The 15,604-nt window shown below is 30.3% G+C and overlaps 1 protein-coding gene across 7 annotated transcripts in view; it reads right to left on the reverse strand.

Annotated features, from left to right (window-relative positions):
- The window catches only part of Gart (trifunctional purine biosynthetic protein adenosine-3 Gart), a 117,187-nt gene that overhangs the window by 48,796 nt on the left and 52,787 nt on the right, over positions 1–15,604 (reverse strand). For all 7 annotated transcript variants that reach the window (XR_015043043.1, XM_085823795.1, XM_085823778.1 and 4 more), the window contains 4 exons: positions 9,963–10,179; positions 5,546–5,744; positions 3,458–4,063; positions 2,835–2,924 (listed from right to left, as the gene is read on the reverse strand). Coding sequence is in view for 6 of the 7 variants with exons in the window: in XM_085823795.1 (XP_085679921.1) it covers positions 2,835–2,924; positions 3,458–4,063; positions 5,546–5,744; positions 9,963–10,179 (1,112 nt within the window). In the remaining variant the exon portion in view is untranslated. The remainder of the gene's footprint in view (positions 1–2,834; positions 2,925–3,457; positions 4,064–5,545; positions 5,745–9,962; positions 10,180–15,604) is intronic.

Consider the following 15,604-nt stretch of genomic DNA (forward strand, 5'->3'; position numbering starts at 1 on the left):
CTGGTCGACATTCAACTAATGTCATGCGAATATGGAATCAATGGATTGCTGAAGATCAATGGCATGCAGGATCTCAATGCCCTCCTATGACTAACACCAGAGAGGACAGACATATTGTGAGGTCAGCCCTGCAAAACCGTACAACCACATCACGGACCATTAATCAGAAAATTAGCAGCAGTGTGGACTATCAGCAAGGTGACCATTCCTTCGTTTTCCCTTAACAATGCAGCATAGAGAGAGATTGAGACTGGTGCACCAAACAACAAAGCTTTGTACAGGAGTGGCCCAATGTTGCCTTTTTAAATGAGTCCCGGTTCTATGTACAGTATTCTGATGGCCATATATGTGTCTGGAGTGTCTGAGGAGACCACAAGTCGCCTGCTTGCATTCAATATCGGCATAGGGGCCCTGCACCTGTGATGGTTTGGGCAGGCATTGGGTATACGACATGCACATCACTAACTTGAATTGACAGTAATTTGAATGCAGATGGGTACATTTCTGACTCTTATGTTCAGTGGTTGTGCCCTTCGAGGGCACAAACAATCTTCGAGGCCGTCCAATGCCATGTATTAACAAGATAATGCAAGACCATATGTTGCATGTCGTGTTTTGATTTTCCTTAATACACAGGGTCAGTTTGAATGCCTAGCAGACATCAGACCACATAAATTAATACACAGGGTATTCGATTGCTGCCCTGGCCTGCATGGTCTTCAGGTCTGCCACCCATTGTAAACATCTGGTCATGGGTTGCTGATAGACTGGCTCGCCACCCCACTCTAGCTAACATGGTTGATGAAGTGTGGCCTAGACTTGAAGCGACATGGAATGAGTTGCCGATTTTTGCCATCCAAGCCCAGTTTGATTCCATGCGTAATGGGGTAAGGGCCATCTTAACTGCCAAGGGTGGCAGCTGTTTCTACTAATTTTGTACCCCTGTAAACCTCCAAAATGCTACTTGCAATAAATATCTTTTTTTTTTGTATTTGCTTTCCTTCATGGTATTGCAGTTTTAATGGCCAGCATTGTATGTATATATATATATATATTTTTTAAGAAATCTTATAAGCAATAGAATCATGAACAAGAATGACAATAATTAAAAAAAATCTCTAAGCTAATAAACAAAAATAAATAATAGTAAAAGGTTTTCATTATATTACTTGTAACTATAAAATAATAAATACAGAAACTAATGTATAATATGAATGGCTCAGGACAGGAATATAGATATGTATAGAATGTTTGACATCTATTTATTATTAATAGAATTGATTAATGCTTTGATGCAGCAAACAACCACTTAAATTAGTACAAATGTTTTACTGTTCATGATCACATAAAAATACCAACTCGATTGATTATTACAGTTTTAGTAAACTCTTGTTCTTGCCAACTCCAGAAAGGCATTTTTCAAAAATAGATGGCATTGCCTATAACTTCAAATAACTATTTAAATGTTTCACTATTCCTACTTGTAACACACATTCGTACATACACACACACTTATATGCTAACAGCAAAATTAATTAGGATCAAGCCCAACTGGATGTTCCAAAAATTTCTATTAATTAAATTGTCTTTTTTTAAGAGGGGAGAGGTAAATAATCCATGTTTACAGTAATATAATTCTATGAATATAGTTTTTCTATGAAGCAAATAAAAAATATTTTTCTCAACAAAATGAAATTATGAAATATTTATGTGTGTGTGCTGTGATAATCTCCCTTGCTAACAGACTTGGCATCACATCTAGCTCCAAAACTTATTGTCTATGTTAAAATTTATCACCATAAGGGTTGTGTCTGTTATTGCCTTATGCCTTCGTAACTTTATAGGTAACAACTGAAGTTTGCCCAGTTCCATCCTATTTTTGAAGTAAAATCCTTCTTGGAGGATGAATTCAAGGTTCTCTCATCCCTATTTCTTTTTTCATCAACCTCTTGAACAGACTTTCAGCCTAACAGTATTTTCAGTGTCCTCAGTCTGCAAATTATACATTTCCGAACAGCCATGCTTTATCCAGGATTTGAGTCCAGGTTCAAAGATATAACAACTGGCTACCCTATCACCATGCTAACAGAGCAGCAAAATTATTTTTTGTTTAATAAATAACCTATCCCACTTCAATTAAAATGAAGTAATGATATTAATTTTTATTTTCAAAGGGCCTAAATATATAAAATTGCTCTTGTTTTTATAGTTCTAAAAAGAACTGAACAAAATTTTTTTTTGTGTGTGTGTGTGTGTGTGTGTAATGAAAAATGCAGAACTGATTTTATTCAACTAAAACTTAAATATCTGCCTATATAAAATACAAAAGTCAGTATAATAGCTAACATAAATTTTTGTGTTAATAATTTGGAATAAATTTATGACTTTGATGGGAAAAAAACTAAACTTAGTGATGCAACAACCCTAGTGGACCACAGCCTGCAGCGCACTTTTCTGCTTTCTTGACCTTTGAGGCCCGAATTGCACTTTGAAGGAAAAAGCAAAGAAAAATCTTTATTATTTTGGACAGCAAGCAAAACTACAGGCCAATGTATATACTTTTATCTACATGTTTCATGCACTCATCTAATTTAATAACTTCACACAAAAATATGTATTGTGCAATACTATCTTTTAATATTAATATGAATTATATTTTTGTATTATGAAAATTTTAAAAACATGGAAAAAATTACGAGATTAGTTTTACTTAGCCTAGGAAGAAGACCAGCCGATTCAGATAACTGGAGAACTGACTCTCTAATGTATGGATAAATTAGTTCTATTGTATATATCTATCGAATTTAAATATATATATATATACACATACATACCTCTGCCCGAAGACAGGACACCAACTCTCTTTTTCTGCACACTTTTCTTATCATCAAAGCTTGAATTTATTATTTCAACCTTTTTCTCACCTAATAATGAAATCTGCATATTTATAAAGATGATGTGAAAAGCTATGAATAAATTTATCTAAGCAACCAACAACTACCAAACTAATTATTATGATGTTTAAACACTTCAGTAAAATATATATTGTATATTTGCATATTCTCTCCTCTTTCAGAATTGTATCACTTGAAAATTGAGAGGGAGGAGGAAATGATATTAAGCTACATAATATAAATCTAGTGATACATCATTTATAATAAAATTCTCTAGCTTATTTATACTTGCATGTTACAAACTTAGTAATAGGAAGTACATATTCAAGATTGATATTTAAGTAAATAAATCCTGCAGATGTCTTTTTTATACATCCTGATAAGTGATAAATATTAAAAAAAATAATTTAACAAATTTTGTTGCATAAAAACATGAGTAAAACTTTATAATAATCAATAATTTGCAAATATATTCATTCTGAAAAATATCTTGACCTAAATATTTTAATATTGACTGTAAATTAAGATAGCAAATAAAGCAAGGAAAAAAATTGTGAAATTACTTTTTTTAGATGACTGAAGTGATCCAAGGCAAACAGCAGATTTTTTACTTGTCTTCAGCTGTTGATAAACTTCATTCATGACATCTTTTGCGACAATTAGTATCATACCAATATTGCAGTTAAAAATTTCAAACATTTCTTGCTGTGAAAAGTTTCCACTTGAGGCAATCCAATCGAAAACAGGTGGCATATCCAGTTTGGTTGCATCCAGTACTATTTTGCTTGAAGGAGGTAAAATTTTCTTGATATTTCCAACCAAACCACCATCATTTATAAATGCTGCTGCTTTTACAAATTTATGCCTCATTAGAGGTAAAACTGATTTTACATATATTTCACTAGGAGCCAATAGAATTTCTTCTAATGTTTGGTTTGAATCAAATGGTGCTGGACTGTTATAAGTAAGTCCTAATTTCTTCACCAGTTTCCTAATTATATTAAAAGCACTAGAATTTATACTGGAAGAAGGAAGGCCAATAACAACATCACCATTAGAAATATCTTTCCTTGGTAGGATTTCAGACTTTTCTACAGCTCCTCTGGCAAATGCAGTCAAATCAAAATCTCCATATGCATACATTCCAGGCATTTCTGCAGTTTCACCACCTTGAGTTTATAGCAGAAGAGAGAAAAAATACCATGACCATATAATAAATGAGAGATGAAAACAAAAATAAATGCATTTTGTTATTCAAATCATCAATTTAAAGTTAAAAGAATGAAAATCAAATTTTAATAACCAAAAAAAGCTAAATAATAATTTAGCTATAAATCTTTAATGACAGCCAAATATAACCACAATACTGGCTTTATATCTTTTTATAATATGAAACTCCTATATAAGTTTTGTTCTGATATGAAAAAGGTGTGTGCTTTATTACATCCATGTATTACATTTTTAAAATTGTTGACCTATGATAATTTTCAGTACTTCTATATTTTTCAAATATGCTTTTTGCAATAACAAAAAACTTTCTGTTCATTTTTTTAACTCCTTTTACTCGAGATTAAGTTTGAAATTGGATCATTTAAAACCTATACTGATTAACTCAAGCTTTGATAGTGTTTCTTGCTCATTAAATGAAATTGGATATGAGTGTTTTCCATATCCTGCAGCATGTATATCAGTTTTTTATAACAAAGAGATGTGCTTTACCAATATATTTAAACTGTTTTAATATTTTAAACTGTAAAAGTTTTACCTGTTTTTAATTATTTTGTTATTCATTATGAAAACCTAGTGAATTTACTATATGTTCTTATTATGAAAACCTAATGAATTTACTATATGTTCTAATAACAATGGTTCAAGGTTTCCAACTAACTCTGATTTTTTAATTTTATGAAAGTGGGACAATGCTAAACATTCAAAAGAAATCATAGTATGCATTATGGTCATTCTCTGGGCAAGCAATATGTGTTAAATACAATATATGTACAAGCAAGGACAGTAACATACAGATAAAAAATGCCCCTGCTTGCTATAAATATATAGCAAGGAAAAGAAACAAATTATATATTACGAACTTGATATCTTTTTAAATAGCCTGCTAAATCACCAGTAACAATCAACACTCCACCAGCTGCTTTAATTGTCATTGGAAAGGAATGACAATTAAAGCAGCTGGTGGAGTGATTTTGTTTAGCATCACTACTATTTAAGAATTAATTTATGATCAATACTTTAACTATTCTTAAACTATGCATAATTTCAGTTATAAATATACAGAATGAGCACTCAAAACACACAAAATTATAGTATAAAGAGCATAATTCACTAAAATCTTTCTTAAAATAGGCTTTGTATTAAATCAATTTATTCTATTATATGCTTACATAAGAGTCTCATGAACATGCTATAGGAAACTGTCTATCTATAACTTCTACCGATTAGATATATTAGATGCATTTTAAACTTATGATGAGTTTATGAAGCCTGTCATAGAGCTAGGAACTCTTGTGCAATGTTTGCACTAAATTGCTTAAAATGAAGCACTTAAAAAATACATCTTACATTTTAGGTAGTATCTAATAATAGTTCAGTTTTCATTTTTCTAAACATCTTTAATAAACTCTATAAATACTCACCGATCAGAGCACAGTTAGCTTCTTTGCAGCCTTTTGCAATACCAGAAATCACCTGAGCTGCAACATCAACTTCAAGTTTTCCTGAAGTATAGGTGTCTAAGAAGAACAGAGGTTCAGCTGCATGACAAAGGATTTCATTAACAGAATTAGCAACTAAGTCAAATCCTACAGTTTCATATTTTTTGCATTCTTGAGCAACCTAAAGGAATATTGAAAAATCAAAATTAATAATAGAATACACCATATTAGCAAATTTTAAACATATACAGTGCATAAAAATATCATTTTAAAATTTTTTTAACTCTTTCACTTTTGTATATTCTACATATATATTGACACTTACAGAAATAAAGGCATATATCATCATTATTATTTAGATTCCATTAAATCAGTTGCATAATATTACATTTTTAAAAATAATCTTACACTAAAAAAATTGAGTCATTTCAAAATATATCTGCTGGATACGAGGAAATCTTTTACACTGTACACTTATAGCAATGCAGCTTAACAGGCAATTCAGATATCAGGTTTTACATATACACATATTAAACAAGATATCTAGAAAATTTTAATCCCATAATAAGGCTATTATACAAAGTTTATACACATTGCTTTAAATGGAAATAAAGGACTTTTAAAGATTTTTAAGGACTCCACCCCCCCCCGGCCCCAAAGTACAGATCTATCAGCCTGCCTTTTAATAGAATTGAATAAATGAAAGAAATTATCTATGCAGTCACTTCCAATCTTGCAGTACCATTCTAAGAATAAAACAGTAGTATGGAGAATGCTTTATTTTTAAATACAATCTAATATTTAATATAGTTATAAAAACAAGTCTAAAACAACCACTGTGGTGGCTTCATTGTAGAGCAGCTGACTGCTATAGTCTTGGTCAGAGAAGGCATAGATATACGTGTATACAATGGAATCACTAAAAATACTTTCGAGCCAAAAGTCTCAAGGGGTTCATGACAGGAGAAGAGGATGGGGTGTTCTCCATCAAAATTAAGCCAGAACTTACCCTTTATTGCAAGTGTAATTCAATCACCCCTTGGGAAATATTCTTAGTAATGAAATGGCTATATGAGCAATGGCTTTTGGCCATTCCTGACAAATGCATGCAAGAGTCTGGCCATTTTAAACAACAGTTTGAAAATAAAATTAACTCTCTCTACAAATTTTCAAATACTTTACTCCTGAAACAATCCCCCAAATTTATAATGAAGATTTATAAGGTAACTAAGGAACTCTTTTCTTTTTTTAATTATTCATTAAAAAATTATCAAAAATCACAATCTAAAGAAATTTTGCAGTTTTAATTAACAGATAATTACACAGATTATTATTTTTAAAAGATATTAAAACAATCATGCATTAAAAGGTACAAATGTCCATAATACTGCATAATATTTGTGCCTTTTTTAACCTGAAAAATTTTCAGATATTTTAACTTATTCATATTTCTTTTTCTTTAGTTACATTTCTAAAATCATTTACTTTCATAAATGAATAAATGTTTTATTGATCTCACCATCACCAGCTAATGTATATGTTAATTTTTTAATATTTTCAACAATATTGATCTGACGAACTTCCTTTTGCTCTATGTAATCAATATCTAAATGATTTTTCTTTTCATCTCTGAATTTTATGAATTAGAAAATTTTTAACTCTAAAACATCGCAAGTTTTTAGATCAAGCAGAAGTTGCTAGTCTTTAATAATTTCAATATTGAGAATAATTTCAGAAAATTTTATAAAATGGTATAATGCATATTCAGATATACAAGATGAATCTTTTAAATTATAAATTTTCAATATCTTTATTAACAGAGAAATTCCTTTCTAGAGATTAGAGATGACTGACCATATGGGAAGATAAGAATTATTTCTGCCATTATTCACACTTTTCAATAATGAAACTCACAAAAATAAAGAAAGATAAAATAAAAGGAAGATAAATGCATTAAGAGAAAGTTTGGGTTCAAAAGGAGAAAAGGTACATCATTATTATTACAGGCTCTCATTATTTTAAATGGCCTTTTTTGTTACTATGCACAAAAAGCAGCAATACACTCTTTATAAACCATTGCCAAACAGTCTAACTACTGATGTTAATAATCTGCTCCTCCTAAGAATAGCTCTCAGTAGGATTGTTGGTTAGGTATGATCTGTTAACAAGAGGGTCCTCAGTGCTATTTAAATAATGAAGACCTTAATAATAAGGAAGTATTGTAAAAAATTCAGATAACTTTTTTTCATAGCTTTTTCCAAGAATTCTCCAAACAACATGGAAACCTCATCACAATCTTCCTGCAAAATATGTCTATTCTATGTTCATACCATTCTTACAATTTGCATTTTGTCACTCACTTTATCTGGAATTTAAGCCATTAAAATAGTTGCCAACTACATACCAACAAAAATCAGAATATTTTTGAAAAAAATTACAATAATAATAATAAAAGAAAAGAAAATCTGAAAAGTTTCAGATTTTAAATTACGTCCAAAGGGGCATTTTTTTAACATTTTTTCTGTAACCTTTATTTATTAAATATCACGTTCTTTGCCCTTAAACAACAAAATTCAGTTCAAGAGCAATATCGCAAAATAGTTTTAAATTAAGCATATCTTTAGAGTTTCCGATACAGAGTCTCACGCGCTGGAGATAAAAATGTTTTTTCTGTACAACGTTGCCATTGCTCGCTTTGAAATCCTTGAGTTTGTTAATCAAAAATTCATTAAAGTTTTACAAAACATGAAATCATTTCATTTAGTTTTAATGTGTAACTTTTTTGGTAAAACTGAAAAAAAAAAAAAAAAAAAAAAAAACATTTCTTTTATAGGTATGAATATAAAAATCGGAATAAAATTTTATTTTGTTTATGCAATAAAGCTGTGTAATCATTTGTTATAATTAAAAATCTGAATATACTCTCTAGTATTCCTTAAAAATGCTCCACAAAGACAAAAGTTGTCCACATTGTACCTAGTAGCGCTGGAGCAGGAAGACAAAAAAACTTGCCATAAATATATGACTCTCTTCAGATTTAAATTATCTTAATTTCCAGATATAGATTTAATTTTATCATCATCATTATTATTATTTCAGAATGCTCTTCTTTTTTAAATGCCTTTTTCACGTCTTTTGTCCACATCCTTGAAAAATTTCCAGATTTCTTGATATCATTGGGTGGAAGCACGACCTTTATGAAGTTGGGCCTTTGACTTTGTTGGAGGTTACATTTTTGTTAAAGTATGACTGTACAGTTATGGTAGGAGTTTAAGAATTTTTTTTTCACAGCAGATAGATGGTTTAAGAATTTTTTTTTTTTTTTTTTCATAGCAGATAGATGGCACTTTTGTTGAAAACATTTCTTTTGAAAGATTGTACAAACAGCCAATCAGAAATCCCCAAGCTTTTGTTCTGAAATGGCTAATCATTTCTTATACAGTAATCAGTCTGAAATGGCTATGCTATAAACTGCATGGTATGAATCCTATATTCATCCAAAACCTTAATTCATACTTCATATAGCAGTTACAGCAAAGAAATGAAAATGTCAGATGAGAAAAAAATTAAGGACTGTTTGCAGATTTTTGCAAAAATTAAAGGAATTTTAAGAACAAAAATCATTAAAAAAAAAAAAAAAACTAAGGACTTTTAAGGATCATACAAACACTGTTATGTATCATTTCATACATTTATGCTCTTTACAGTTTTAAAAAGCAATCTGATCATTAAATGCAGGTTTCAGCTAAATTACCTACGAAATGTTTTTATCCAAAAGAAAAACTGGATTCAAGATTGGTGATTATCATTGGTAATTATGCAATTAAATGTTTAGTTTTTCAGTACTTAAAGCAAAACATAATACATAATATTAATACTTAAAACAAAACACATACATAATGCAAAATAAATCAGAATATTAAAAAATATACAAAAAGTTTTGCCAATGAAATGTTTCCAGAAATCATTTTTATAATTTGCAATGTAAATGAAATATTTAGTAGTGCTGCATTTTTCAAAAAAAAAAAAAAAAAAAAAAAAAAAAAATTTCCAACTTGATCACAAAACTCACATGTATTCTATATTCAGTTACCTGCATCCAAGGCATGCATCATATTTCCCAGATGAAGAGCAGATAACAAATTTAATTGCCCAACTAGTTAATTACAGTAATCATATGTGGCATGATCTTAAATTTGTCAAAATTATGAAATTTTTAACCAGTAACAGGTGCAATTCTTTCAAATAGTGAAAATAATAATAATATATGCTTTCAATTGTTAATTGGATAGCTTGATTTTTTTTTGTGTGAGGGGGGGAGAACTTGCATATTTATCATACTTTTTTCCCTGAGTATTATTTTTTCTTCAAAGGAAAAGAGCAGAAAATTTTATCTCACCTTCAATTTTTCTCCAATACCTCCACACTTTGAGACCAAATATGGATCTTTATATCCAGATCCTCTGAGGTCAAATATGCCACCAAAACCGCCAATACCCCCACAGACCTCAGGTCTCAAAGTCTGTTTAGTTAGATTTTTAATTTTGTTGACCAAATCTTCTGCACTTTCAATATCTACCCCAGCTGACTTGTATGTCATCCCTTCACGACAGAATCTAAAATAAAAAATACTTTTTTTTAACACATTAAAATTTTAAAAAATATATATAATAATAAGCTTTTTTTTTCTAGGCAAAATAAAATAAAACTGTTAATTTAGTTACACATTTATACATTTTTGTTGACTTAAATAACATAAAAAGGTAAAAAGTTTTTTAAATAATGTTACTGATTTATTCCTATAGTATAGTTAATTTTATTATTCTGTTTTACATGTTTTATTTGTTACTGTTATGTATATCAAGTACTGTAATGTTATGTTTCTTGCTATATTCAGTTGTCATTTTATGATTATTTTAGTTAAAATAGATGGATTTGAATTTATTACATTATGACAACATACTAAATATGACCACATACTAAATATATCTGACTGCAGGGAAAATTTCTAAAGGAAACCCAATCTCGTTAGCATTATATATGGGAAAAATCATGAAAATAACTTCATAGCCAGCTTGTTTATTGGGATTTGAACTTGGTTGAATAACTAGCAGTCAGTATCTTATCTGCTCGCCAACTAGTAAACTTGATTGAGACATGAATGGCTATTAGGATTTTTCAAATATATAATGTCTTCATTGAATTTTTAGAAAAAATTTGTGTTTCATTTCATTTTTATGTACTTTTTTAACCTATCATTCATCTACATTGAAATCAAAAAGCAGCAAACAAAAAAATAAAACTTCTCACTTACAACAGAATAAATATGTATTTGGCCTGTACGAGGTGTAGAACCAAATCACAAAAATCAGTTATACTTGCAGTTAATTTGGATATTTAGAAAAACAGTTTATTTTTATGTGGTTAATCTTACAACAAATTGAAATTTCTTGTAATTTTTATTATAATCAAAAGAAATAAGAAATAGGATTTTATTTTAAATTTTTTTTAATTTTTGCGACAACTCCATATTTAATTACTTCTTGGATATAACTTTTCAAAAATTAGGCATGATGACAGAATCAGTTCTCTACTTTTATGTATAACTTTAAAAACTGTGATACAGGAAAAATGTTGATAAGAAAACTCCAGTCTAAAGATTTCAGACAGCAGCCTAATACCTAAAAAAATTTACTATTAAAAATTTAAAAGGTAAAATATTATTAAAATTTAAAAAAAAATTTTGTAGCAGTTACATAGTATTTCCCATAAAAACATCTTTAAATAATTAAAACAAAGCTGCAAGTGTTCATAAAAACTATTAGTATGGCTATATGATTAATTAAATGCATTTTTAATCTATGTTAATTACATGCATTATTAATTTAAATAATTAATGAAAAATCTTTATTGCTTTTAAATTAATCAATTTGCTTATTATTAACTGATTTGATTAAAATGAAAACAAAAATCATAGATCCTATACTTTGCCAACTGACAACAGTCACAGAGCTGGCTATATACAAAAGATATACAGATGATAAATTAAAGGACTATTTGTATATATTTTATTTATTGAAAACTTGCCAACAGCAAATTTCAGATTTAGGTTTTTTTATAAAGACAAAGCATGCTAGGGCTGTCTTGCCTAATGGGAAGGATGCCTTTGCTTATACCCATGCATACTTGCCAACCTATGACACTCAAAAATCAGGAGATTTTTTTAAGAAATCAGGAGATTTTTCACAATGTTAAAAAGACTTTTTAAATGATAAAAATATAGTTTTTAATAATGAATGAACTTTAAGTAGTAACTAATTCTTAAATGCAAGCAACACAAAATACCTTACACATAAAAAAATTTTTACTACACGCATCGTTTAAGAAGAAAAAAAAAAAAAAAAAAAAAGACTCTTTAATCAGTTTTCGTACAAATGTTATAAACAGTGGCAGATTTTGCTTTCTTTAAGAAAGAAACTTTATCATTGTGTTCACAGCAATTGCCACGTAGGCCTGATTTCGTAGGCCTGCTTTCGCTGATAAAAGTTTTTCTAATGTGCCATCTCTAATATTAGATCTAAATTTAGTCCTCGTTTTCGCAACAACACTGAGGATCCTCTCACACTCTGCATTACTATAGGGAACTGTCAAGATGACCAACACAATTCTAGACAGTTCACTATATTTTAAAATTCCATCAGCACCTTTCAGTTTTCAAATTAAACTCCACTGGGTGTCAATCGTAGCTGATTTTATAACTTCATCCAAGTTTTCTAATTGTAAACTGCTGTTATGCAGCTGTTAGAACTGTTTTAATTTTTCCTTCCTTTTAGAACTCCTTTCAAGATAATAATAAATATCAACAATGTGTTCATCCACATTTATTGGTAAAGAAGTTGCCCCTTTTTCAGCTGCTAAATTTAAGAGGTGACAGGTGCACCTCATAATCTGAATTTTCCTTTCTTAAGATGCCTGCAACACCAGCCTTCCAAGCCTACCAATACTGGTGCATTATCGGCACCAAGTGCTAAGCAATTATCCAGAGTGCCTGCAGTTTTCTTTTAAAGTTTTAATAATTAGCTGTGCTATATTAAAGCCTGTCAAATGTCCTTATAAAGTGGGAACATAAAGTAAACTGCACTCAATTTCTGAAGACTCTGGATCAAAAAAAGAAACAACAATTGGATACAGTTTTGAATCGGTATTATTGCTTCCATCAGTAGAGAGGCAGACCGGAGCTGTTTTAATGCAATCAATAACTGAAGATTTATTTTTCAAACCCATTTCTTTAACAATTGCACCTGTTTTGATTCTTGCACCTTGAGTATTTCTTGGCAATTTCACTATCGGGAAACATTTTTCTAAATAAAGCTGCAGCGTGATCCGATGCATTCAGTAGCAGGTTGTGCTCCAGTAAAAAGGCAGAGAACAGACATTCTGCATTAATAACTTTTTGGTCCTTTGTTTCCGAAGAAAAATTTAATTTTTCGTTTTTTTCAAAACAACTCATGTTATCCTTGTGTTTTTGTGTACGCACATGTTTGAGAACATCCGCCCTTCCAACATACGAAATCGAAAAATCGCAACGACAGGCGGTACACATCGCAAATTTATTACATTTCCTTGAGGAAATAATGGAAGGAAAGTCAACTGTTTACGATTTTTGAAACGTACACGAGTATTTCACCTTTCTCGCAGACATAACAAAAGATGATAATTTCTAAAACTATTTCCACGTGTACTCACCCAACTCAGGACAAAATGAACGAAATAACTAAAAAGAACGTCCAAATAACAACTTGCTTTGTCCTCATTGGCTAATATATGCCAGCTGACACGCAGTGGAGCTCGAAGCCTATTGGAGAACTGGAGAATGACGTTTCTGGATACGTATAATGCTCTCACTCACAAAGCAGAAGCTATCTGATTCGCAAGGTTTTGTTTTAGATATAATGTAGAGAAAATTCAATTGCTTTCAGACGTCCAAAAGGACTTTTTTTATTCATATAACAAAGTATTAAGCCAAGTTGCATAAAAATCGTGAGAAATATTAAGAATAAGAAAAAGTCGGGAGAAATATATTGTAAATCGGGTTGGCGGGAGAGCGGTCGAAAATCGGGAGAGTTGGCAACTCTGCCCATGTTACACATGGAGAAAACCACAAAAATGTCCATGCACCCAGCTCATTTGCCTGGAATCAAGCTCAAGTAGACCTACCAGTATTAAAAAACTTTACTACTCAGTCACTTGTGGGCTCCACATTCTTTTTGCTCCTCTTGTCTATCAATTTAAAGCATGCCAGAGCAGGATTTTATAAATTAAGTGAAAACAATACATTTCATTCAAAGCATAATAGAATTTTAAACTGTGTGGTAAATTTCAGTTGAAAAATGATGAGGTATAATAAATTTCTAAACCATAGTAATCATGAATGCATATATACAATAATGTTTCTGTATGAGAGGATCATGTATTTCAGAACTAATTCTGAGTGCTATGTGGAATGAAGTCAAATTTATAACCTATACAGAGTACAATTTTACCAATATTAAATAAAGCACATTGTCAATTGCAATGCATGTATAGAGAGATCTTTGTCTGTCTTTTGTGTGAAAGTAAAGGATTCTGATACTGCAGCGTAATTCTCAGGATTTCATTAAAAAAGAAAAAGTAATATAGTTGTACTGTGAGTTTTATGTAATTTCATGTGAAGGCAGAATAATAAATAAAGTATTGCTTTTCATCATAGCATATAAGCAATGAAGCATTGTTACAAATCATATGTGTGTTTCTACTGTCATAATGTAAAGCCATAAATACAGGACTGAGCACTTTTGGACCATATTTATTTCAAAAATGCCCAGTTTTCACTTGGAATTCATTTTATAAATTATGTGAGCTTTAGCATTTCAGCTTTCATCTTAGCTTAGCATTTCATAGTTTAAGAGCTTTAGCTGATCATTCACAACTTATTTAATAACAACTTAATCCATTAATATTATACGAGAATTAAATATCAGAACAAGGTAAGATGCATTCTATGTACTTCAGTATACATTTACATCTGTCAGCATTGAATACAACATGTATGTATCTCATGTGAAGATTTGTACCATTATTTAAACTTTAAATATATATGATTTTCCAAAAAACAACAATGCTCAGGAGAGAAATTTTACATGAAACAGAACTTTACTGTAACATTACATATGTGAATACTTTGTCTTCTTTATTTAGTTTAAATTTCAAATTTTCAGCTCATATCTACATTGAGAAAAAATTTGAATGGTAAAATGAGAGCTACAAAAAATATATTATGAAGCCTGTTATCATAACAAGATAAAGTCAAAAGTCGTTAATTCGGACACCCATAATCCGGAATGATCTATAGTCCGGACCACAAAGCTACAAACTTTCTGCGCATGCGTCGCGTTCACGCATGCGCATAGGCGTTTACGAGTGCATGTAAGACCTTTACAGCTGCGAATATGTGTGTGCACATGCACGTTTAATGTGTAACGAACGGTATAAACTAAGCTAAAATTATCTAATGCAGTTAATGTTGCAGATTGTGTTGTTCCTTAATCTTTGAATTGGATGCGGCTTATTATTTTTTGCAGACTGTAAGAGCAATTTTATAAAAGTAAGCTTGAACTTTTGATTATGTCAAAGAGAATTTCTGATGCTGGAACTTCCAAAGGATCTACAAAACGAAAGTATGTTTTGTAGTATGAAAGTATGAAAGTATTTCCGATATATATTTACTAATATGTAAAGGATATACAAAGTGAAAGTATGTTTCGAAATCCTAAATCTGTTTATCAATTTCACGCTGCGACACGCAATGAATTGGAAGTTGATCTGTCAGCACTATCCTTATCTTCATGGCAGATGTTTTTATTTTATTTGGCTTATAATTCCTTACTAAATGTAGTATTTCATCTCGATGTACTCCGTCTTTGATATGATTTAAATCAAGTTCCTCGTCATTATAATTCGCTTCCGATAATGAAGAAAGTGACCCAGAGGTTATTGAAAACG

The sequence above is a fragment of the Stegodyphus dumicola genome, chromosome 1 (genome assembly GCF_044657685.1).
Source record: "Stegodyphus dumicola isolate Sdum_Otavi_A_Nest chromosome 1, ASM4465768v1".
NCBI classification, from domain to species: Eukaryota; Metazoa; Arthropoda; class Arachnida; order Araneae; family Eresidae; genus Stegodyphus; species Stegodyphus dumicola.